This window comes from Prionailurus bengalensis, chromosome D3 (assembly GCF_016509475.1).
Source record: "Prionailurus bengalensis isolate Pbe53 chromosome D3, Fcat_Pben_1.1_paternal_pri, whole genome shotgun sequence".
Lineage (NCBI taxonomy): Eukaryota > Metazoa > Chordata > Mammalia > Carnivora > Felidae > Prionailurus > Prionailurus bengalensis.
This window is the reverse complement of record NC_057356.1, coordinates 28,528,149-28,553,444: the sequence shown is the minus strand read 5'-3', so window position 1 is coordinate 28,553,444 and position 25,296 is coordinate 28,528,149. Positions and strand designations below refer to the sequence as shown.

General features: G+C 43.4%; 1 protein-coding gene across 2 annotated transcripts in view; it reads right to left on the bottom strand.

The window, feature by feature from the left end:
• The window catches only part of CLTCL1 (clathrin heavy chain like 1), a 103,545-nt gene that overhangs the window by 11,529 nt on the left and 66,720 nt on the right, over positions 1-25,296 (bottom strand). For both annotated transcript variants that reach the window (XM_043558098.1, XM_043558099.1), the window contains exons 19-26: positions 24,870-25,015; positions 14,398-14,581; positions 12,071-12,263; positions 11,340-11,497; positions 5,196-5,360; positions 3,761-3,868; positions 465-632; positions 239-388 (exon numbers count right to left, since the gene is read on the bottom strand). In XM_043558098.1, the coding sequence (XP_043414033.1) occupies positions 239-388; positions 465-632; positions 3,761-3,868; positions 5,196-5,360; positions 11,340-11,497; positions 12,071-12,263; positions 14,398-14,581; positions 24,870-25,015 (1,272 nt within the window). The remainder of the gene's footprint in view (positions 1-238; positions 389-464; positions 633-3,760; positions 3,869-5,195; positions 5,361-11,339; positions 11,498-12,070; positions 12,264-14,397; positions 14,582-24,869; positions 25,016-25,296) is intronic.

Below are 25,296 nucleotides of genomic sequence, written 5' to 3'. Positions count from 1 at the left end.
CTCACCCCCTGCCTGTTGCCTAGCTGTGGGGCCCTAGGCCAGTCACTACCCACCCTAAGCATCTGTTCCCTGTTCCCTTTGTGCAGATGGAATCACCACCACCTGCACAGAGGGCAGTGAGACTCTGACAAGATGATGGCAACATGCCCTGAGGCACACACACTGGCATTTGGCCCACCCGCCCCCAGGACAGGCTGGGCAACAGCAGGCAGGAGCTGATGCTTGGGCACTCTCTTACCTTGGCAATGACATCCTTGAATTGCCCTTCCCTCCAGGCATCAGTAGGGTGATTGATCATGGTAAGGACGGCATTATCGTACTCTTCGTACTTGTCATAGAGGAACACCAGCTCTGCCCAGAGGTGCGCCTGCTCTGCAGCTCTCAGCACCTGCAGGGACAGCCATGGGTTGGGCTTGTGCCACACATGCACATGGCAGCTAGAACCCCGAGGATGGCTAGATTACCTTTGGGATGTTGACTCGGGACCAGAAGAGCTCCAGGTGCTCTGGCATCTTCTGAGGCTTGAATTTGGAGTAGAGGATGGCCAGTTCTGTGAACATGCCCATGTGGGCCCGCTCCAAGCCCAGGGCTGCCTCCAGCAGGGAGATCAGTTCCTCAAAGTAGCCCCGATCCTGACAGACCAACAGATATGCTTGGGGTAGGGGTAAATGCACCTGGGGTGGCCAGCCTTGCTCCCTCTCAGTTATACACTCTGGTTCCAGCCTGCCAACATGCCTGAGCTCAGTCTGGCTGGTTCCCATCACATTAATGCCGGAAAACCTCAAGGGTCATCCCCAGAGGGCTATTTCACACCCTCCTCACTCCCTGTCTTCACTCTGTGGATAACCTTGTTCCTGCTTCACTGAGAAATGGAAGCCATCAGAAGCAAAAGCCTATGTTGACCCTATTAGCATCTGCACCTGTTTGTGTTCCTGCTTAGGATCCAGCCAGCCTGGAACCCAGGCCCCAGCTCCTGCCACCTACTGGGGCTGCTAGGCCAGCAATGGTCTTCTTTTCCTCTTGGCATCAGCTTCTCCCTCCACAGCTTGCCTTTAGCAAACATCCTGCTAATTCTCCCATCCAGAAATAATCTTTTTTAACCCCATGGTCCCTACCAGTGCCATCCCATTTTTCTACTCCCTTTTGTAGCAAGTTCCTCAGCAGGACCCTGTCTGGCTAACTGTCCCTCCCTCCTGTGCACAGCTACTCAGATGCCTTGTTCTCTGGATCTTCTTCTTACTTTATCCCAACCCATGCTGGAGGGCCCTGGACTCGCTTTCTGCTATTCTTTATCTGCTATCACCCCTCATGACCTCACTTAGTTGTGTGTCTTTATGTCCCATTTGTGTGTCCTATTTCATTTCTCTAGCTGGGTTTCTTCTCTAAATACCAGGCCCTGTTTCCATCTCCCACCTCTGGCACCTCTATATGAACATCCAATTGGCAGTTCAAACTTGGTATGTCCAAAACTTAATCCCTGTCCTTCCCTTCCACCAGCCTCTGCCTTTAGTCTTCCCCATGTCCACTGGTGAGAACTCTATCTCTAGTTGTTCAGGCCCGAAATAAATGGAGTCATCCTGGACTTTTCTCTCTCACCCACACACAATCCACTAACATATCAACTTGGCTGCACACTTAAAACACCCCCCAAACCTGATCGCCTGAGCACTTCTAACCCCACATCACCTGCCCCAGTGTTCTCCCGGCTGCCACCTGCCCCCTCCCCCTTTCTCCCTGCCCCAGGAAAAGTCTATTCTCAACATGCAAGCCAGAATGGCCCCTTACCTTCAGGTCCTATGTCCTGCTGTGAGTCCTTCATGATGATCTGTGTCCCCCAGGGCCCTTCCTCAAATACCTGGCACATTCCTGCCTCTGGACAATAAGGACTGGAGGGAACTTAGTGAGTCACAGGGTTCAAGGGGCCTGTGAGCTTGTGAGCGTGGGTACCACTGGAGTCTAAAATGCCAAGCTAGGGACGCCTGGGTGAGTCCTGCTGTGAGTCCTTCATGATGATCTGTGTCCCCCAGGGCCCTTCCTCAAATACCTGGCACATTCCTGCCTCTGTACTCTGCCCTGGCTGCTGACCCTTCCGCTCAAATATCCCCATGACCAGACCCCTCAATTTCTCCAGGTCTCTGTTCAGTTTTGGCCTCTCAGTTAGTATGACCTTGACGGCCCCTTCATGAAGTTCTACCCAGGCACTCCACTGTCGCTGTTACTCATCACTTCCAAACATGACGTTTGTTGCCTGTCAACCTCACTGAATGTAAATTCAACTGAATGTGGGTTTTTCTGTTATGTACACTGATACCATTATCTAGAATAATGCCCAGCACATGGCAGGTACTCCACCATTTGCTGAACAAATCAAGTATTCTGTAAGCCACCAAACTGCTTTATTACTTTCTCTGTTTATAGTTTTACTTCTCTAACTTCTGTGGAATAGGAAAGCATATGTCACTAAGAAGTCATCAAGCTTAGCTTGGCATTTTATTTTATTTTATTTCTTTTTTTTTTTTTTTTAATTTTTTTTTCAACGTTTATTTATTTTCGGGACAGAGAGAGACAGAGCATGAACGGGGGAGGGGCAGAGAGAGAGGGAGACACAGAATCGGAAACAGGCTCCAGGCTCTGAGCCATCAGCCCAGAGCCCGACGCGGGGCTCGAACTCCCAGACCGCGAGATCGTGACCTGGCTGAAGTCGGACGCTTAACCGACTGCGCCACCCAGGCGCCCCTCTTATTTTTTTTTTTTAGTTTATTTATTTTTGAGACAGAGAGAGACAGAGCATGAATGGGGGAGGGGCAGAGAGAGTGGGAGACACAGAATCGGAAGCAGGCTCCAGGCTCCGAGCCATCAGCCCAGAGCCCGACGCGGGGCTCGAACTCACGGACTGCGAGATCGTGACCTGAGCTGAAGTCGGACGCTTAACCGACTGAGCCACCCAGGCGCCCCCAGCTTGGCATTTTAGACTCCAGTGGTACCCATGCTCACAAGCTCACAGGCCCCTTGAACCCTGTGACTCACTAAGTTCCCTCCAGTCCTTATTGTCCACTCAGTGAGAGAGGCTGGGGCTTGAGTTCCATGGGAACAGCACTGCTGAGCAAAATCAAACCTTTAGTCTGCTATGCTGACTCCACCAGGTATGACCACACAGTTCCAGGACTCCCATAAGCAGAGGCCCAGGCCCCAAACACACTGATGTGTGTCAACCATTTGACAGTGAAACTTAACTATGACACTGACACGGACAGCTTCCACCCTTCAAAGTTCTCCTGGGGTTCCCTCCCCTGGACTGTCACATGTCCTCTGTCTCTATGGCACCTGATAATCATACCCTCTGTGGGCCACACACTCTGGGCGACTGGGGTATAGGCTGTGGCTCTGCCATGACTGGGTCACAGTGTTCCCAGCAAGTTACCCAATGGTTATCCACATGTGCAAGCCACTGTCTGGGCTTCTGAAGGTCCAAGGACACCAGAGAAGGGGGCGTACTCCTTTTGTGTTAAAACTCCATTTGTGTTAAAAACACAAATACCAGCCAGCAGTGAGGTCCAAGAGATCTAACATACTAATGTGATTTATGGACAGCATATGGATTTATGTCTAGCACATGAAAAGGCTTTCCCATAGAGACAGTGCTTCGTATGCCTACCCATGGATGTGATAAGGGAATGAGTGTCTCTTTATTTGGAGCATTTAAGTCTCACTAATCATCTCCACTGCCAGTAGAGATCACTTCTGGCCAGAGACTAATTACCTGGTAATAGCGTATCAGCTCCTCCAGCTCATCTGCGTGAATGACAATGTGAAGACCACACAGTTGTGCAAGGCGGAACTCCTGCCCATCCACGCACGCAAAGCATACCTATGGGAAGGAAGGCCAGACAGCATGAGTGTTCCCAAGACAGGGCACAGTGCCACAACAGCTGGCTTCCAGGGATGCAACTACAAATGAAGAAATAGCAGCAAACAGGGTTTTGAAAGTTAGATTCTGAGTAAGTAAATAACTGAAAGGTGAGCTGTGTGAGACTGGGAGGAACAATAATGACATTTCTAATCTGCAGGCCAAGGGGGTGTTTGAGACCAGAGAGAAGAGGGATCATGAATTACTTTTATACCCTGAGATGTGGAGGTCTCTCTGGGTGACAGGGAAGCAAAGCTGGAATTTCAGGTTTGGGACTTGAAAACAGTTTTACAAAGCTCAAGAATAACTGTCAATGGAGCACAGTAGATCTGAGTACTGTTTATACAGGAGGAGCTTTCATAAATATTTTTTAAACTGAACTTTTGTTTTAGGCATTCTGCAGTATGGGCACTTAATGACAACAAGCTCTGAGAAGTGGAAGAACCTCTTGGGCTTCTGCTCAAAAGGACTCAGAAAGGGCCGTTAAGCTGCTCTTCTTTCAAGGCCTAAAGAGAGACCTCATACCTATAGGCAGAAAAAAAAAAAAAAACCCCACATAACCCAGTGAAAACTGGTCATTACCCTGAGACACAATTGTTACTCACTATTTTTCTTGTTATATAGCAACCACCAGATCTCTCTCTCACATACTCACAGAATGGAATTACACTTGACATTCTACTTACTACACATTTCTCACAGAATACTTGAAACCTCTTCTTCTGTAACCTCCTGTTCATTTTGGTAGCATTGCAATATGTACACTATTTAGCCATGCCCTTGATATTGGACATTTAGGTGGGTTTTAATCTTTTATTAAATAATACTTCAGAGATTCATTGAAGCTAAATCTTTTGCACTTCTCTTTAAACATTTTTCTACTCTCAGAAGATTCTGATATCATCAGAGAGCTCGCTATAAGACAACATGCCCTACCAATTTACTACAAGAGACCAAAATGCCAACTTACATTGATTATACCACTAATAAGGTCATACTATTTTAAAAAATATTTTAAATTATGATATGACTTCTCATACTGATAATTCCATGCTATTAAGACAACTTCTGGGAGATGATTGGTCGAACACAGGGTTCTCTAGGGCCTTTGCCTCAACCACAAATGCTAGCTTATGAGGGTCTCTGAGCCTTCCTGAAGACTCAGAATCCTGCCTGGACAAGGCAGGCATCCAGACACATCCCAGCTGGCACAAGGGTGTGGAGGAAGGAAGGATAAGGCAAGAAGGCCTGGGAGACTAGTGGTCTCCTGGAGACTTCCTATGCTTACCTCCTTCCACGTCCGGGTGCTGTTGGCTTTGCGGCTGCTGTCCACGGCTGCCTGATACTCTCCAAGGTGGACCAGGGTGGAAGCCAGGCGGGCAAAGTTAGAAACACTGCTGTAGAGCAGCTTGGCAGCCTCATACATTCCCTCCTCGTAACAGCGGTCTCCAACCTATGAACAACCGAGTAGCTTTCTGAGCCCTTCTTAAATGGTAAGATTCTCTAGAGTTGGTTTAAAGTTTCTAAGTGACAGGGGTGTTCTCAAAGAACATGGGTGTTCTGTTTTCAAAGAAGATGAGTATCTTTCTGATTACACAGCAGCCTGGGCCACCACAGAACTTCTTTAGAAGGAAGTGTGCCACTGAGCCTGTGGTCTCCACCTACCTGCTCCTGTGTATACTGGCTGTCATCTCCCACATCTGTACCCCAGTAGGCCTGGCCTCAGAGCTGTGCTCCTTGCTGCTTCAAGGCCAGTCCCCTCCTCCCCACTAACAGCTGCCCACCAGAGAATAGCCTGCCAGGGATCACACACCAGCCCTCGTTCTTGCTGTCATCCACAGATCTCCCTCATTTCGAGACAGCTTTAGCTTTCTTTGACTACCTCTGCTTTGAGGACCTGTGTTCCTCATGGCAACAGGGGGTTACTATCAGGTGCCACCCCTAGGAAGCCTAGCACAAGAACCCATTCTCTGCCTGCCACCTCCCTTCCTTTCCAGCTTACCGCCTCCAGCACCCCACCACTCCCATCTATACCCTGCCAACTCTCCTCCCAGCTTGCCAGCTATTGGCAAGCCATGTGACTCTCCCCTCACTCCCTTGGTTATACTTGGCTTTGCTCACTCAGTCAAACCCCAGTCCTATTCAGAGTGGTTCTCTGTCAACTCCACACCTGGGACTGCAGAGCTAAATTCAAACAACTGAACCCCAAAGTGCTGCCCAGGCTCTCTTCAATTTATGACAGTGATCCCAGAGGAGCTCCCAACACTAGCAATTCTCAACCCAGGTACTTACTCCTTGTACACCATTTCCTATCTCCCCTCCCCAACTCCAGCAGCTCAAGCTGAGTGCCTGGCTTCCCAGCCTGTGAGGAGACAGACACAACCAGAAGAACCCTTCCATAAGCACTAGGACTGAGCCTTTCCCCTAGCTGCATCTGTGGCCCTCACCTGGCCACTAAATCCAACTCCATTGTGCACATGACCCCAGCCCCTCTCCTCTGTAAGCCCTGGCAGAGATTTCTCCCTCTGTACTAAATCACTCCTACAAGCTTAAGGAATCACTGTTGTTTTCCCCAGCTCCAAACCAAACCAACCAATCTTCACTGAGATCTGAGTCCAGCTATCAGCTACCATTCTGCTTCTACTCTTTCCTTCTGAGCCACATTTCTTAGAAGAGATGTTTCTTAAGAGTTGTTCCCAGTTTCATTCTGTCCTCTTGGGCTTCTGCAATTAGGCTCTTGCCGACTCCCTAACAGGGTCACCGCTGCTGCATCTCCAGCTCAGGATGCACAGCATCTGGCTTACCCATCACTCTCCCTGACAGACCCCTACTTGCTTCCCTGTACAACCCCTTGCTTTTGTGTCCCCACTCCCAGCCACTTTCCAGCTCAATTTTTCCCTGTTGGGGTGCCTGGTCTCAGGCCTCAGCCTCTCCCCACTGCACAGTGTCAACTGCACACTGAAGGCTGCTACATTTATAGCTCTTGTCCCAAATTCTCCTTGGAAATTGTACTCCTGTACCCAGTTGGACAGATGCCCATGGAAGCCGAGATCGAACTTGTCTGCATGAGTCCTGACTGCCCCCAAGGCAGGCTCCTACATGGCCCCCACCTCAGTAGGCACAAGTCCATCTGTCCAGGACTGTCTTATGCCCCACATGGCATAGTTGCCTCACTCCCCCTTCTCACTCACACTCCACCAGCAACCCAAGCTTACCACCAGCTCTCTGTCACTCACCTTAACTCATTTCTCTGAGTGGCCATTGATTTTGGCCTGGGCTACTGAACAGCCTCTTATCTCTCTCACTGCTTCTGCCTCTGTGCTTCAGTCTGTTTTCAGGACAGCAACCAGAGGAGTTCTATTAACCCTTAAGACCAGATCATGGTCTCCTCTGCTCAGAGTCCTCTGGTCTCACCCAGAGTGGAATCCAGAATCCTGCTGGTGGCCCACAAGTCCCGACGCGCCGTGCCAAAAAAACCACCTCTCCCCTCTTTGGCTTGAACTGTGAGCCCGTGTTTGACTGTACTGCCTCAGTCACCTGGACTACCTCTGCTCCTGCAACACACGCAAACACGCCTCAAGGCACCCCTGCACAGGCCGTTCTCTCTGCACTCAGGCCTCCTCCCCCAGAGGGATGCAGACTCAAGAATTCACCTGCAGGACACCTTCCTAGCCACCTGTCTAGAAGGGCATCGCCCACCTTACCACATCACCTGTTCTACACTGCCCCACCTCCCTGCTGCACTTTTCTTCTAAACACATACCATTTAACACATCACAAATTTCTCAAATGGATCTTAAGATCCACAAAGGGAGAAATCTGACTACTATTGTCACACCTGCATCCACAGTCCCTACCCTGGCATATGGCAGATGCTCAAGAAAAGTTTGTTGAATGGATGGATTAATGAAGTATTGTGTCAAAGTTTATGATCCTTTAAGACTGTTGTTACTACCAATTTATAGACAATCCAGGGAAAATGAGTTAATTGACATCATGGGAATGTAGTCAGCAGAACCCAGACTGTGGGAAACATAAAAACAGGCGGTGGGCTGGATCTGGCTGAAGTGTACTGACCCCACCTTGGAGGACTGTGGAAGGCAGGGAACAGGGCCTTAGGGCCGCCATGTACAGAGGCGAAGAACAAAAAAAAGCCATCTGGGCTTCCCAGTCTGGCCAGCTTCCAGTGGGAAATACCTTCTGTGTGACCCAGGGCAGCATCTCTGGCTATGATATATAATAGGCTCACTAGCCAGGAGAATTCTATTATGAATTCAGAGGGAGATTCTGGACAAGGTTTCATTTTTCCTTTTTTTTTAATGAATATAATTTATTGTCAAATTGGCTTCCAAACAACACCCAGTGCTCATCCCAACAAATGCCCTCCTCAATGCCCATCAGCCATTTTCCCTCTCCCCAAATCCCTCATCCACCCATCCACGCCACTCTCTGTATTTAATAGTCTCCTGTGGTTTGCCTCCCTCCCTTTCTGTTTGTATTTATTTTTTTCCCCTTCCCTTCCCCCATGGTTTTCTGTTCATTTTCTCAAGATCCACGTATCAGTGAAAACATATGATATCTATCCTTCTCTGACTGACTTATTTCACTCAGCATAATACCTTCCAGTTCCATCCATGTTGCTGGGGACAAGGTATCATTTTCTAATACCTTTATTAATTTTCTGATCATAAAGGTAATTATAAAAGTTATGGTCACCGATTAAAACAAGACTTGGCAAACACAGGCAAGTGAAAGGAAATGGAATAGTACTGCCCAATCCGTAACCCTGAGTTCTTCACTATCACCACCTGGGACATTTTTCTAGGCAGGTAGATACGTTCATCATATTGTACATGCAGGATTTCACTCAGCTGGAACTTACTTTGAAAGGTTTTTCTATCACAAACAAGGCTCTAAATACTTGTAATGGCTGTATTATATTCCATTGGTGGATGTTGTTTACTTATTTCTTTTTTCAGACACTGGCTTTTAATTGTTAATAGTATAAATCATTCTGCAATAATTAAGTATTTATATGTAAGGCTCTGTGGGCCTTTTCTTCTTTCTTCGGATTTATTTTTACATCTAGACCTATGAGGCCCATGATTAGGAATATACATATATTTAAAACTTTTATGCATTAGATGAACTGATACTTTCCTTTGTGCTTTCTTCCACTGCTTATATTCTTTTTTTTTTTTTAATTTTTTTTAACATTTATTTATTTTTGAGACAGCATGAACGGGGGAGGGGCAGAGAGAGACGGAGACAGAATCGGAAGCAGGCTCCAGGCTCTGGGCCATCAGTCCAGAGCCTGACGCGGGGCTCGAACTCACGGACCGCAAGATTGTGACCTGAGCTGAAGTTGGACGCTCAACCGACTGAGCCACCCAGGCGCCCCCCACTGCTTATATTCTTAAAAATTCCTTCCTTACACAAAGATTCAAATAAATATTTAAAACTTTTTTTAAGGAAAAACTTCTCAACTTTTTTTTTTAACATTTTTATTTATTTTTGAGACAGAGAGACAGAGCGTGAGTCAGGGAGGGACAGAGAGAGAGAGAGGGAGAGGGAGACACAGAATCCAAAGCAGGCTCCAGGCTCTGAGCTGTCAGCACAGACCTTGATGTGGAGCTCGAACCCACAAACCGTGAGATCATGACCTGAGCTGAAGTTGGATGCTTAACCGACTGAGCCACCCAGGTGCCCCCAAACTTCTCAACTTTTACCTTTCATCTGGAATTTTAATTATAAAATTACATGATGAACTTTTAAGCCCTTTTAAAACCCCAACCTAGGGGCGCCTGGGTGGCTCAGTCGGTTAAGCGGCCGACTTCGGCTCAGGTCATGATCTCACGGTCCGTGAGTTCGAGCCCCGCGTCGGGCTCTGTGCTAATAGCTCAAAGCCTGGAGCCTGTTTCAGATTCTGTGTCTCCCTCTCTCTGACCCTCCCCCGTTCATGCTCTGTCTCTGTCTCAAAAATAAATAAACGTTAAAATTTTTTTTTTTAAATAAAACCCCAACCTAATTTCCAGTTAATTGGTTCTTACTCTGAATTAAAGAATCAAAAGTCCACTTTTGTGTTATTTCAGTAAAGTGTGTGTTTTCTTTTAAGAGGGGTTAGAATACATTCCATTATCCCTTCATCTCTATCACTTTTTCTAGGGGTAACACTTTACCTGAGGAAATAGCAGACTTTACAGTTCTTTAGATCTTTTTTTATTTAACATTTTTCCTTAAGTTTAGTTTAAACATTTTTGTGTTATTCATTTTTTTTTAAAGTTTATTTATTTTGAAAGAGAGACAGAAAGGGAGAGAGAAAGGACGAGTAGGGAAGGGGCAGAGACAGAAGGAGAGAGAATCCCAAGTAGGTTCTCTGCTGCTCTCACAAACCATGAAATCGTGACCTGAGCTGAAATCAAGAGTCAGATGCTTAACCGACCGAGCCACCCAGGCTCCCTGATGTTACTCCTACTTTAAAAAATATTTTTGGGGTGCCTGGGGGGTTGCTTAGTCAGTTAAGCATCTGACTTCAGCTCAGGTCATGATTTCAAGGTTTGTGGGTTTGAGCCCCGTCGGGCTCTGTGCTGACACCTCAGCAGTCCTGACACTGCTTTGGATCCTGCATTTCCCTCTCTCTCTGCCCCTCCCTTGCTCATGCTCTATCTCAAAAAAATAAACATTAAAAAAAATTTTTTTTTTTAAATTTTTTAAGTTTATTTAGTTTTGAGGCAGAGAGAGACAGAGCATGAACGGGGGAGGGTCAGAGAGAGAGGGAGACACAGAATCGGAAGCAGGCTCCAGGCTCTGAGCCATCAGCCCAGAGCCCGACGCGGGGCTTGAACCCACAGACTGCGAGATCGTGACCTGAGCCGAAGTCGGACGCTTAACCGACTGAGCTACCCAGGCGTCCCTAAAAATTTTTTTTAAAATATCTTTGGGGTGCCTGCGTGGCTCAGTTGGTTAAATGGCCAACTTTCGTTCAGGTCATGATCTCACGGTTTGTGAATTCGACCCCCACATCAGGTTCTGCACTGTCAGTGCCTGATTGGGATTCTCCCTCTCTGCCCCTCCCTGACTTGTGCTCTCTCTCTCTCTTAAAATAAATAGACTTTAAAAAATATTTTTCCCATTATGTTATTTGATAATTGCTGACATATGGAAAAGCTATTAATTTCCAACATATCTGTTTTACCTGGCCAATTGCTCAGTTCAATTTGCTCTCCAGCAATAATAGCTAGAACACTGGCACATAGTCCTGACACTTTCTTCTCTAGGAGAATCATTCTGATGTGCACAGCCAGTGGCCTTAACTCCCATACCAGTGACAGTAATAGAGGACTTAATTCACTGTGTGGCATATTTGAGCCACTCTAGGGAGAAATCCCTGAACCTATGTGCAGCAGTTCATGGTCCCCAGGGCATGACCTACCTGTTGGATGTGGGCATTGTTGGGTCCATTAATACAATCTTCTAACTCAGACAGGCGACCAGTTTTAGCCAGGGCAAAAATAAGTTCAGTCTCTATATAGGATTCACGGCCCTTTTTCCTGGCCATCTGTAGGAATTTCACCAGATCTTCCCAATTGTCTAAAGACAGAAAACAAAAATAGGTTAATTCAGAGCTGCTAAATTTAAACAGGAGGCTCAATTCATCCCATTCTGTCCTCAGCTAAGACGTGTAAACATCTTTGTTTGCCTGATAAGTAGAACTCCATCCCAGGTGGGAGAAACAGAAAGGGCAGAACCACATGGGGGCTAACCCTGAGGATGGGAACTTCCATTTCACCAAGTAAAGACCTCACCAGGAAACAGGATGCTTATTCCAGCCCCTGGAGAAGTGAGCACCACAGTCAACTGGAAAGGCCAGAAGAAGCTCTGGGTCTAAGTTTCTGACCTTAAGATTACCACAATAATGCTATCCATTGTGCTTAAACTGTCTAGTCAACCAAAGAGCTAGTATCTAGTTAACATTCAACTGAAGAGCTAGTGTCATTAACAGAGTTTAACAGTTATTTCAGGTTCTTTCGAAAAATTTTCATTCAGCAGTGTCTCCAGTATCTCTAGATGTATTATATGTGCAGATTCCTGGGAGGGTGACATCCTTGTCTTGCCAGGCTTCACACCAGTGAGAAGCAGAGCCCTGGGGAGAGGTTAACTTACTGCTCCTACTGGCTGCCTGAACAACTTCCAAGTAAGAGGAAGGGTCGTCAGCTCTGATGTAGGAGTCGATGGCTTCCTTCACCAAGTCTTTCTGGAGCTGGGCGCAGGCCAGCTGACTCCACACAGCAGGTTCATTGCATCTCTCCGCAAACTCGTATGCTCGGTCTAGGTTTCCAATGTGCTCAATCAGGACCTAGGGGTTACACAAGAGGGTTCTCGTTCTCCACAACACACAGTCAGCTCCATGGAGCAGATGGATTTTTGTTCAGTTCTACATTTTGCCTAAAGCTGCCTGACCATTTCAATTCAGTCCAAAGCAACTGGGCATTAAGTATTTCTTAGATGATGAATGGAGGGAAAGGACAAGATCTATTATATAGGAGGAATATGCCATGCAGAGAAGAGACACTCCAACGAAAAGGCATAAAGAAATGGACAGCCAAGCTAAGCTTTTTGGGCCAGGAAGAGGACATGGAAGTTGCCTCCTGATCCTGGTAAGATAGTACAATGGGGCATATAGGGCGGAAAAAGGCTCAAAGAGCTACTATAGGGAGTGAGATAGCTCATCAGGCAGAAAACAGGCTTCAAAAATGAACTATTGGGACCTCATTAAGATAAAAATCTTCTGCAGAGCAAAGGAAACAATCAACAAAACTAAAAGGCAACTGGCCCAATGGGAGAAGATATCTGCAAATGACATATCAGATAAAGGGGTAGTATCCAAAATCTATAAATAACTTATCAAACTCAACACCCAAAAAACAATTCAGGGAAGAAACGGGTAAAAGATATGAATAGATACCTTTCCAAAGAAGATATCCAGATGGCTAACAGACATGTGAAAAGATGCTCAACATCACTCATCAACAGAGAAATACAAATCAAAACCACGATGAGAGACCACTTCACACCATCAGAATGGCTAAAATTAACAACTCAGGCAATGACAGATGTTGGCAAGGATGCAGAGAAAGAGATAACCTTTTGTACTGCTGGTGGGAATGCAAACTGGTGCAGTCACCCTGGAGAAAAGTACGGAAGTTCCTCAAAATATTAAAAATAGAACTACCCTACAACCCACCAATTGCACCACTAACTAGGTATTTATCCAAGGGATACAGGTATGCTGTTTCAAAGGGGCACATGCACCCCAATGTTTATAGCAGCACTACTGACAATAGCCAAAGTAGGGAAAGAGACCAAATGTCCATTGACTAATGAATGGATAAAGAAGTTGTGGTATACACATACATACAATGGAATATTACTTGGTGATCAAAAAAATGAAATCTTGCCATTTGCAACAGCGTGTGTAAAGCTAGAGTATATTATGCTAAGTGAAATAAGTCAGAGAAAGACAAATATCATATGATTTTACTCATATGGAATTTAAGATACAAAACAGATGAACAAAAGGGAAGGGAAGCAAAAATAATATAAAAACAGAGAGGGAGACAGACTGTAAGATTCTTAAATACAGAAAACAAACTGAGGGTTGCTCAGTTGTGTTGGGTGGGCACAAGGCTAAAGGGGTGAGGGGCATTAAGAAGGACACTTGTTGGGATGAACATGGGTTGTTACATGTAAGTGGTGAACCACTAAATTCTATTCCTGAAATTATTATTACACTATATGTTAACTAACTTGCACTTAAATGAAAAAACAAACAAACAAACAAACAAGAGAACACAGGCTTGAAGGACAGTCTGGAGGGCTGGGGTACAGCAGTTGCCCCTCCCCACCCCATATAGTTTTGATCTCACAGCAAGGCCACAGACCATGTATGAACCAAAAAGGGGGGCTTATAGATCTGAGATTTCATAAGGAGATACAGAAAAATGGTAAGGGAAGAGGCAAGGACATAGAGAATTTTGGTAAGACAGCAACTAAAGTGATCTGTCCTGTGGTTTACAATCCATTTGGAAATAAAACCAGAAAAGGCCAACAGACTGGAGGAAAGGGAGGAGGGTTAAGGGAAGGGCTCTTCGTGGGGTTGAAAACGGGCAGGAGGGCTGGCAGGACTGCTCTAGGGAGTTGAGGCAGCAGAGGGTGAAGGACTGCAGCAGTCACATGTGAGGGCCCCTGACAATCAGAACACCTCAGTCACCAGGGCTGACCACACAACCTTGCATCAGGTACCCAAGTCTAGGGGAATGACCAGGAAGCGGGGATAACTGCCAGACAGCAGAAGCACCCAACAGAGAAGAAGCCAACAGGCTGGGAAGATGGGTTACTGTTGAGGAGCAGAAAAGAGCACAAGAATCTGAGAGACATATCGGACAACCAGAAGGCACTAGGGTTTAACATGAAAGCACTGAGCAGCTCACCTGGATTGCTGATGCATTCACATCAAACTTGCGAAAGATGGTGAAGGCCTCCTCATACAGTGCGCTACTAACGGCGATGTTTGCAATGTCTGGGGCATCGTAGTTGTCCAGGCGGCTGATGTATTCCATGACCCGCGTGCGGTCTGCCTTGATGGCAGTCAGGATCAGCAAATTCTGGAGATTCCTGAGAAGAAGGGGTGGTCAGCACAGTATCACAGGAATGAAAGCTGTACACAACACTCTTTCGAAGGTTGACCAGCCCAAGACCTCCAATTTAAAAATATTTAAGGGGTGTCTGTGTGGCTCAGTTGGTTAAGTGTCCGACTTCAGCTCAGGTCATGATCTTGCAATTTGTGAGTTTGAGCCTTGTGTCAGGCTCTGGACAGCTCAGAGCCTGGGGCCTCCTTCGAATTCTGTGTCTCCCTCTCTCTCTGCTCCTCCCCCATTCACACTCTGTCTCTGTTTCTCAAAAATGAATAAATGTTAAAAATAAATTTAAAAAAATATTTAAAATACACACACATTATTGGTGAATAGATACAATAGAATATTTATGAAGTATATGTGGTCCAAAGTCTTGAGAAAGCACCAGCTAGGAGAAATCAGAGCACCCCAATCACTGGAGGGCGGCTGTGGGTTCTCTAGGAGCTGCCTCTGCTCCCACTTCACAGATGCCTATTTTCCTGAACTGTGCCTCTATTAGTTCTTTGTGGTTCTTTATAGTTCTACCATATAAATTGTGTATATAAACAATATAGGTGGTTTTTCATGTTTTTGAACTTTAATCATACTAAATACATTCTTATAAAACTTGTTTTCTTTTGCCTTATTAAAAAATGTGGGAAAAAATGAATGTAATGCATATTAAGAATCATAAAAAGAAAAATAGCATGATCATCATTAATTGATTCAGAAAAAGCATGTGACAAAATCCAACACCCAGTAATGATAAAGACTCTCAGCAAACTAGAAATATAAGGAAACATCTTCAATCTGATGAAGGCCATCTACAAAATATCCACAGCTCTCAATAGTGAGAGACCAAATGCTTCCCCCTAGGATCAGGAAGAAGACAAGGATATCCACTCTCCCCTCTTTTATTCAACATTCTACTGGAGGCTCTAGTCAAGGCAGTTTGGCAAGCAAAATAAATAAAAAGCATCTAGATTAGAAAGGAAGAAATACAACTGTCCCTATTTGCAGGCAACATGATTGATAGAAAATTCCAAGGAATCTATAAAGAAAAAAAATTCTAGGACAAATAAGTAAGCTTAGCAACATATCAGGATACAAGGTTAACCATTAAATTAATTGGGGTTCTATATACCAGCAATGTACAACTGTAAACAAAAAAAACCCTGTACCTATTTACAATAGCTCCCAAAGCATGAAATATTTAGGTATGAATCTAATAAAACATGTACATGATCTAGATACTAAAAAATATAAAATGCTGATGAGAAAAGTTAAAGATCTAATGGAAAGACATACTGTATTCACACTAAACATAGTAAAAATAGCAACTGTCCAACCCCAAACTGGTCTACAGATCTCATGCAATTCCAATAAAAATTCCAGGAGGTTTCCCTGTCAATAACAGATAAGGCTAATTCTGAATTTTGAACAAGAATAAAGTTGGGTCTTTGACAAAGCAGGAAAGAATATCCAATGGAAAAAAGACAGTCTTTTCAACAAATGGTGTTGGGAAAACTGGATGGCAACATGCAGAAGAATGAAACCGGACCACTTTCTTATGCTGTACATAAACACAAATTCAAAATGGATGAAAGACCTAAATGTGAGACAGGAAACCATCAAAATCTTAGAGGAGAATACAGGCAGCAACCTCTTTGACCTCGGCTAGAGCAACTTATTACTAGACACATCACTGAAGGCAAGGGAAACAAAAGCGAACATGAACTATTGGGACTTTATCAAGTTAAAAAGCTTCTGCACAGTGAAGGAAACAATCAACAAAACTAAAAGGCAGCCTACAAAATGGGAGGAGATATCAGGAAGTGACATATCTGATAAAAGGTTAGTATTCAAAATCTATAAAGAATTCATCAAACTCAACACCCAAAAAACAAATAACCCAGTTAAAAAAATGGGTAGAAGACATGAATAGACACCTTTCTAAAGAAGACATCCAGATGGCTAACAGACACATGAAAAGATGCTCAACATCACTCATCAACAGGGAAACACAAATTAAAACCACAATGAGACACTACTTTACACCTGTCAGAATGGCTAAAATTAACAACACAAGAAACAACGGGTGTTGGCAAGGATGTAGAAAAAGGGGAACCCTCTTGCACTGTTGGTGAGAATGCAAACTGGTGCAGGCACTCTGGAGAATAGCATGGAGGTTCTTCAAGAAACTAAAAATATAATTACATTATGATTTAGCAATTATACCAGTTGGTATGTACCCAAAGGATACAAAAATACACATTCAAAAGGGGTACATGCACCCCAATGTTCATAGCAGCATTATCAACAATAGCCAAACTAGCAGATGTGGAGTGATGGGCATTGAGGAGGGGCACCTGTTGGGAGGAGCCCTGGGTGTTGTATGGAAACCAATTTGACAAATTCATAAAAAAAAAAAACAAAAACCAAGAGCCAAACTAGGAAGAGAGCCCAAATGTCCACTGACTGATGAATGGATAAAGAAGATGTACTATGTGTGTGTGTGTGTGTGTGTGTGTGTATGCGTATATCTTTTATATACACATGCGTGTGCACGTGCGCGTGCGCACGCACACACACACACACACACACACACACACAGGAATGTTACTCAGGAATCAAAAAGAATGAAATCTTGCTACTTGCAATGATATGGATGGAGCTAGAATGTATTATGCTAAGTGAAATAAGTGAATCAGAGAAAGACAAATACCATATGATTTCACTCATATGTGGAATCAAAGAAACAAAACAGATGAACGTATGGCAAGTGAGGGGAAAAGAGAAGAGAGGGAAACAAACCACAAGAGACTCTTAATGATAGAGAACAAACTATGGGTTGATGGAGGGAGGTTGGTGGGAGATAGGCTAGAAGGGTGATGGGTACTAAGGAGGGCACCTGTTGTGAGGAGCACTGGGTTTTATATGTAAGTGATGAATCACTGAATTATACTCCTGAAACCAATACTGCACTGTATGTTAACTAAAATTTAAATTAAAAAAAAAGAATAAAGTTGGAGGAATCACACTACACGGCCAAGTGATTTTTGGCAAAGATGCAAAAGGAATTCAATGCAGAAAGGACCCAACAAATAATGCTGGAATGACTGGATATCCACATGTAAAAAAATGAACCTCAAGCTTAACTTCATACATTGTTGGATGCCGGACCATAGATTTAAAGGTAAAATGTAAAACTATAAAACTTTTAGAAGGAATCCAGAAAGAATCTTTGACCTAGGATTAGGCACAGAGTTCTAAACACCAAAACACAATCCATAAGAGAAAAGTTTATGACGTGGACTTGATCAAAATGAAAACTTTTAATCTGCAAATGGTGCTATTAGGAGAATAAAAAGACAAGCTCCACACTGGGAAAATATACTTGCAAATCCCATATAAAACAAAGGGCTTGAATTCAGACTGTTTAAAGAACAAAACTTGGGCACCTGGGTGGCTCAGTCGGTTGAGCAGCCGACTTCAGCTCAGGTCACGATCTCGTGGTCTGTGAGTTCGAGCCCCGCGTCAGGCTCTGTGCTGACAGCTCAGAGCCTGAGCCTGCTTTGGATTCTGTTTCCCTCTCTCTCCCTGCCCCTTCCCTGCTTACACTCTGTCTCTCTCGAAAATAAATAAACATTAAAAAAAATAAAGAACAAAACTTAACACTGAAAAACCAAATAACCCAAATAAAAAAGAGGTGAAAGATTTAGAGACTCTTCACCAAAGAGGATATATGGATGGCAGGTAAGCACAAGAAAAGTTGTTTAACATCATTACCCATCAGGGAAATGCAAATTAAAACCACAAGGAGATCCTGCTATACACTTATTAGAATGGCTAAAATTAAAAATACCATTAATACCAAGTGCTACTGAAGATGTAGAGCAACTAGGATTCTCTCACACTGCTGGTAGGAATGCAAAATGGTACAGCCACTCTGGAAAACAAAGTTTAGCAGCTTCTTAAACAGTTAAACATACATATAACAAATGGTTCAGCAACTGCTAGGTATGTTCAAACAAAAATCTGGTCACAAACGTTTATAGCAGCTATATTCATAGGCACCCCAAACTGAAAGCAATCCAAATGTCCTTCGATCTGCATATCCAAGCAGATATGCAAACTGTTGTACACTCATACAACAGAGCACTATTCAGCAATAAAAGAGAACAAACTATTGATGCACACAACAACTTGGATAAATCTCAAAGGTGTGAAAGAAGCCAGGTCTCAAAAGATTACACAGTATGTGATACCTTTTACATGACATTCTTGGAAAGGCAAAACTAGAATGATAGTGATAAATGACAGATGGTGACTGTCAGGGGTACAGGAGCTACAAATGTAAAGGGCAGCTTGCACAAGTCAGTTTCACAGAGTCAGGGAACTGTTCTGTACCCCAACTATGGTGGTTACTTACATGAATCTAGGCATGTGTGAAATTCCTAGTACTGTACATCCTCACAAAAGGCCAATTTTACTGTATAATAATTAAAAAGAAGGGGGGAAGAAGGGAAAAAAAGTATTAAAAATTAGGTCCAAGATTCACCCATGCTGTTGGATAAGCATTAATTTCCACTGTGACAAGGTACTCCACTGTACGACAGTACCACAGACCTTTTACTGATGGGTGTCTGGACTGCTCTGAGATCTTTGCTACTGGAAACTGTGCTGTTTTGTGCATTCTTGCATATGTCTCCTGATATATGTGAGCTGAGTTTCTTCAGGGTTCAGAACCAGGAGTGGAAACACCTTCTAACACGTACTGCTTTCCAAGAGGAACAAAACATTCCCAACAGGGCATATAAGAGGCCCAGCTGCTCGACATTCTCATCAAGGCTGATTAGGAGAGCTAGATCCCCACTGCTCTGCAGGAGGAAAGGGGCAGTACACAGCGGCCAGACTGTGCTTCCTTGATGATTGATGAGGCTGCAATCCTGCCTTAGACTCACGGGGCTATCTCTCCTCTTGCTGAAGGACCATTCAAGTGCTTTGCTGAGTTTTCTATCAGGTTGTTATCAGGAGTTTTTCTTTTATTGTATGTTCTCCATGCTAGTTTCTGTTGGTTCTGTATGTTGCAAATGTCATCTCTGCTTGTAGCTTCCCTTTTTCTCATCTTAGTATGATAAAGTTCTTAAGTTTAACATAGTCCTATTTTGCAAGTTTTTCACAAATGGTCTATATATTTTTGCAACTGACTTAAGCATTCACAAATATATTCTTTTAAACGTAAACTCTAAAAACATTATAGTTTTAACTTTTGTATTTAAATCTTTACAGAGTATAGGATAGGGGTCCAATTTTAACTTTCACCCACATGGGTAATCAATTGTCCCAACATTATTTACTGAAAAGTCTATTACTTCCATCTGCACAGCCAGATGTTACAAGTTAAGTTTTTTACATATGTGTGGGCATATTTTAGGGTTCTTTGCTCTACTGTTATGGTCCGTTTTTCTATTCCTTGCACAAACCACCATGTCTTAATTTAATTTTATAATTATTCTAGATCAGAGTAAGTACCTTGTCATCCCAAAACCTACTCTCACATCTTGGGTGATCTATTATTTGTGTTAGCAGCATCTTCACTATTCTTGGCCTTTTATCTTTTTGATTTAAAATTTATTCTTTTTGGGGGCGCCTGGGTGGCGCAGTCGGTTAAGCGTCCGACTTCAGCCAGGTCACGATCTCGCGGTCCGCGAGTTCGAGCCCCGCGTCAGGCTCTGGGCTGATGGCTCAGAGCCTGGAGCCTGTTTCCGATTCTGTGTCTCCCTCTCTCTCTGCCCCTCCCCTGCTCATGCTCTGTCTCTCTCTGTCCCAAAAATAAATGTTGAAAAAAAATTAAAATTTATTCTTTTTGAAAAATTTTAAATGTTATTTACTTAATTTTGAGAGGGAGAGTGAGAGACAGAGAGAGAGAGAGAGGAAGGGGCAGAGAGAGAAGGAGATAGAGAATTCCAAGCAGGCTCCGCACTGTCAACACAGAGCCTGATACAGGGCTCAAACTCAGGAAATGCGAGGTCATGAACTGAGCTGAAACCAAGAGTTGGATGCTTAACTGACTGAGCCATCCAGGCACCCCTGATTTAAAATTTAAAATCTTCCTGTCAAGTTTCATAAGTAAACAAATAGAGTGTTTTAGGGTATTGCAATGAATTTGAGTGATGTGGGTAAAACTAATGTCTTTCAAGATGATGTGATCATTCATGAATTTACATCAAGTTGTTTATAATGGTTGAGTGGACAGATTGTAGAAGTTTGCTCTTTCATTTATTTGTCTTCTGATTTTCTTTAGTAACCATGTCTACTTGTTGAATATATGTAAATTCATTCCAGTAAGCGTATAATTCATATTTTTATTTTATTTTTAATTTTTTGATTAAAAAAAATTTTTTTTAATGTTTATTTATTTTTCAGAGACAGAGACAGAGACAGAGCACAAGCAGGGGAGGGGCTGAGAGAGAGGGAGACACAGAGCTCAGGCTCCAGGCTCTGAGCTGTCAGCGCAGAGCCTGACACGGGGCTCAAACCCACGAACCGTGAGATCATGACCTAAGCCAAAGTCAGACGCTTAACCACTGAGCCACCCAGGCGCTCCAATAATTCACATTTAGAAAAAAAGTTTATTTATTTGAGAGAGAGAATGAGCAGGGGAGGGACAGAGAGAGAGGGGGACAGGGGATACAAAGCAGCTTCTGTGCTAACAGCAGAAAGCCCAATGCATGGCTCAAACTCGAGCCATGAGAGATTATGACCTGGGCAAAAATTAGATGCTTTAACCAACTGAGTCACCCCGGTGCCCCAAGCTTATAATTCACATTAACTGTCACTAGTTATATTGTTTTTATTTACTTTAAGAAATATATTTAGTATTGTCTTTATACTTTTTAAAAAACAATTTTTTTTAACATTTCTTTATTATTGAGAGACAGAGAAAGAGCACGAGCAGGGGAGGGGCAGAGAAAGAGGGAGACACAGAATCTGAAGCAGGCTCCAGGCTCTGAGCTGTCGGCACAGAGCCTGACGCGGGGCTCGGACTCACAAACTGCGAGATCATGACCTGAGCTGAAGTTGGACGCTTAACCGACTGAGCCACCCGGGTGCCCCTATACTTTTTAATACACTCATTTTTTCTATATACTTAAAAAAACCTTTTTTCAAGTTAATTTATTTTGAAAGAGAGACCAAGCAGGGTAGAGACAGAGAGAAAGATGGGAGAGAGAATCCCAAGCAGGCTCCACACTGCCAGAGCAGAGCCCTGACCTGAGCCGAAATCAAGAGTTGGATGATTAACCAACTGAGCCACCCAGGAACCCCTTATGTATACTTCTTAATATACTCATTTTTTAAAAAAGCTTGGCCCCTCAACGCAGGGCCCAAACTCACAATCCTGAGATCAAGACCTGAGCTGAGATCAAGAGTCAGATGCTTAATGACTGAGCTATCCAGGCACCCCTTGTATATTCATTTTTTAAGCTAATTGTTCTATTAATTACCTGGAGAGGTATGTTAAGATCTCCCCATATGGTGAATTTGCCTGGGTCTTCTTGCAGATTTGTCACTTTTTGCCTGACATATTTTGAAGCTCTATTATTAGGTATATACAAGTTCAGAATTATCTTTCTGGTGAACTGAGTATTTCATCATTCTATACAGTAGTCCCCCACATCTGTGGGTAATACATTCTAAGATCCCCCCGTAGGGGTTTGAAACCACAAACAGTACCAAATCCTATTTTTTGTTATTTTTTCCTGCACATACATACCTATGATAAACTTTATTTTTTTTCATTAAAAAAATTTTTTTTAATGTTTATTTATTATTGAGAAACACAGAGATGAGCAGGGGAGGGGGCAGAGAAAGGGGGAGACACAGAATCCGAAGCAGGCTCCAGGCTCTGAGCTGTCAGCACAGAGCGCAACGCAGGGCTCGAACCCACAAACTGTGAGATCATGACCTGAACCGAAGTCGGTCACCTAATCAACTGAGCTACCCAGGTGCCCCTGATAAACTTTATTTTATAAACCCCAGGCACACTAAGAGATTAACAACAAAAACTAATAATAACATAGAACAATTATATCATAAATGAAAGTTAGTGAATGAGGTTTCTCACTCTCAAAATATCTTGTTGTACTGGACTCAGCCTTCATCTTGTGATGAAGTAAGATGATAAAATGCCTAGGTGATGAAATGAAGTGAGGTGAATGATGTAGGCATTGTGACACAGTGTTAAGCTACTACTCTACTTCTGACACACTGTCTGCTTTCAGACGGACCATGGTTAACCATGATCACTGAAACCATAGGACATGACATCACAGGTAAGTGGGGAACTACTGTACCGGCTCTTTTTACTTCAACAATGGTTTTTACCTTAAAGTCTATTTTGTATGATACAAATAAAGACCTTATAGTATATACATATAAACATAAAATGTCATATTATATTAACATACAATGTCAGTATAATACCAGAATTCTTAGGTTTGCATTTGCCTACCTTTATTTTTTTATTTCCAACTTCTCATTAACCTTATGTTATACACTCTGAGTCGTATCATCCCATATCCTTTGGCTTCTACTGAAGCTGCTCAGAAGTCTGCTAATTATATTTCTTTATAGGTAATCTATCTTCTCTCTGGGTGCTTAAAAAAGTTTTTGTTTTTGTTTTTTGATGTCCCACAGTTTTGCTATAATGTGTGTAACGGTGGTTTTAAAAAATTAATCCTCCTAGGGTGCCTGGGTGGCTCAGTTGGTCGAGCTTCCAACTCTTGGTTTCAGCTCAGGTCAAGATCTTGCAGTTCATGGATTTGAGCCACACACTAGGCTCTGTGCTGACAGCATGGAGCCTTCTTGGGATTCTCTCTCTCCCTACCTCTCTGCCCCTACCCTGCTCACACACTCTCTCTCAAAACAATAACTTTAAAAAAAAAACCCTTAAAAAAATTAATCCTCCTTGGGATTTGCTGGTCTCCTGAATTTGAGAACTAAACTATCAGTTCTGTTAAAATCTCCATCATTTTCCCTCCAAACAGTGTCTCATTCCCTGTTCTCTCTGAGGCTCTGATTAGGTCTTCCTTGAACCTGTGCACCTCTTAAACTCTTTCACATTTTCCATCTGTGTGTCTTGGCTACATTCTTACAATTTCTTCACATCTATATTTCCACTCATTTATTCTCTAATGCCACTAAACCCATTTAGAGTTTACTTCAAATCCAACTATGTAAATTTATTTTTATTTATCAAAGTTATCTGGCATTTTAAAAAATCTTCTTGATATTGTTTTTGGTACTTAAACACATTACATTCAATTTTATATTCTGTGCCTGATAATTTCAATACCCATAGTCCCTTTAGGCAGATCTGAGTCTACCCTGTTTTATTGCTAGTTCTTACTAATAGAACCTTGTTTCCTTATGCATTTTGTCAATATTTTTACTATTAGCTCATTATTTCTTGGAATGTTATCTCAGAATTCTCTGAAGCCTTGCTACAAGGCAGGCTCTTCTTCCTCCTTTTTTTTTTTTTAATGTTTACTTATTTTTGAGAGAGAGAGAGAGAGAGAGCATGAGCAGAGGAGGGACAGAGAAAGAGGGAGACACAGAATCCAAAGCAGGCTCCAGGCTCTGAGCTGTCAGCACAGAGCCCTACGCAGGGCTTGAACTCACGAACTGTGAGATCATGACCTGAGCCGAACTTGGACGCTCAACCAACTGAGCCGTCCAGACACCCCTGATAATGAATTTTAAAATGGAGATAAATGCTGGATGTGACCATACTGAAGCACATTTTATTACTTCCAAGGTGTCTGTCCTTGCTGTTGTTTCTGCCTAGAATGTTCTTCCTACCCAAGCTCCTACTCTTCATACTTCTACATTACATCTCCAGCAAATCTTCCCTAATACATGCCCAGATTTAATTTTCTTGACATTTGCTTTCAAACTTTTGTTCATGATTTCAAGAGTTTAACATACTTGGGACATAGTAGCCCCTAATGAATATTAGTTCCCTTTCTTAGCAGTGAGGTTAAAGAACAATGCAGGCCAGAGCAGCAAGAGGAAGGATAGTGTCCTGGAAAAAGCAGGATTTAGGTTGGGTTAGAAGATACAGGTAGGTCTGAAGATACAGAACACAGTGAGAAGACTGGCTACATGTCTGAGGAGCAGCCAATAAGGCTGGGCAGATAAGGTGAGACAAAACTGTAATGAAAAGTGAACATCAGGCAGGTGCTTGAATCTGACTGAGTTAGCAGCTACCCTCAGCATACCCTCACCTGTGCTCACTAAAGACTGAGTTATCCAGAACAATCTTCTCCAGCAGCTCAATCAGTTCATTAGGCAGATCAGCTGTCATGAAGGCCTTGACAGTGACTGAGACCTCTTCAGGATCCTGGGTTTCTGACAATGCTGTCTGTACCACCTGGTTTTAAAAATCATTTGAAAGAACTTGGTTAGTTAAGTCAATTCAACACTATCCTTGAAGTTAAACAGAAGAGAAGGATACCTCCATGGTAGTCTGAAACAGACATAGGAGAACATAGGAGATTTCTCAAGGCAAAAAGAGAAGATTGTCTAAAGGCATTAGTTTCAGGGATTCTGTTTGCTTTATTTTGACAATTAGTTTTTCTCTAATTGGGGTTAGACTCATCTCTGCCCCAATGACCATACTGTAAATTTACTCCAAAGCCAGTAAGAGTGCAC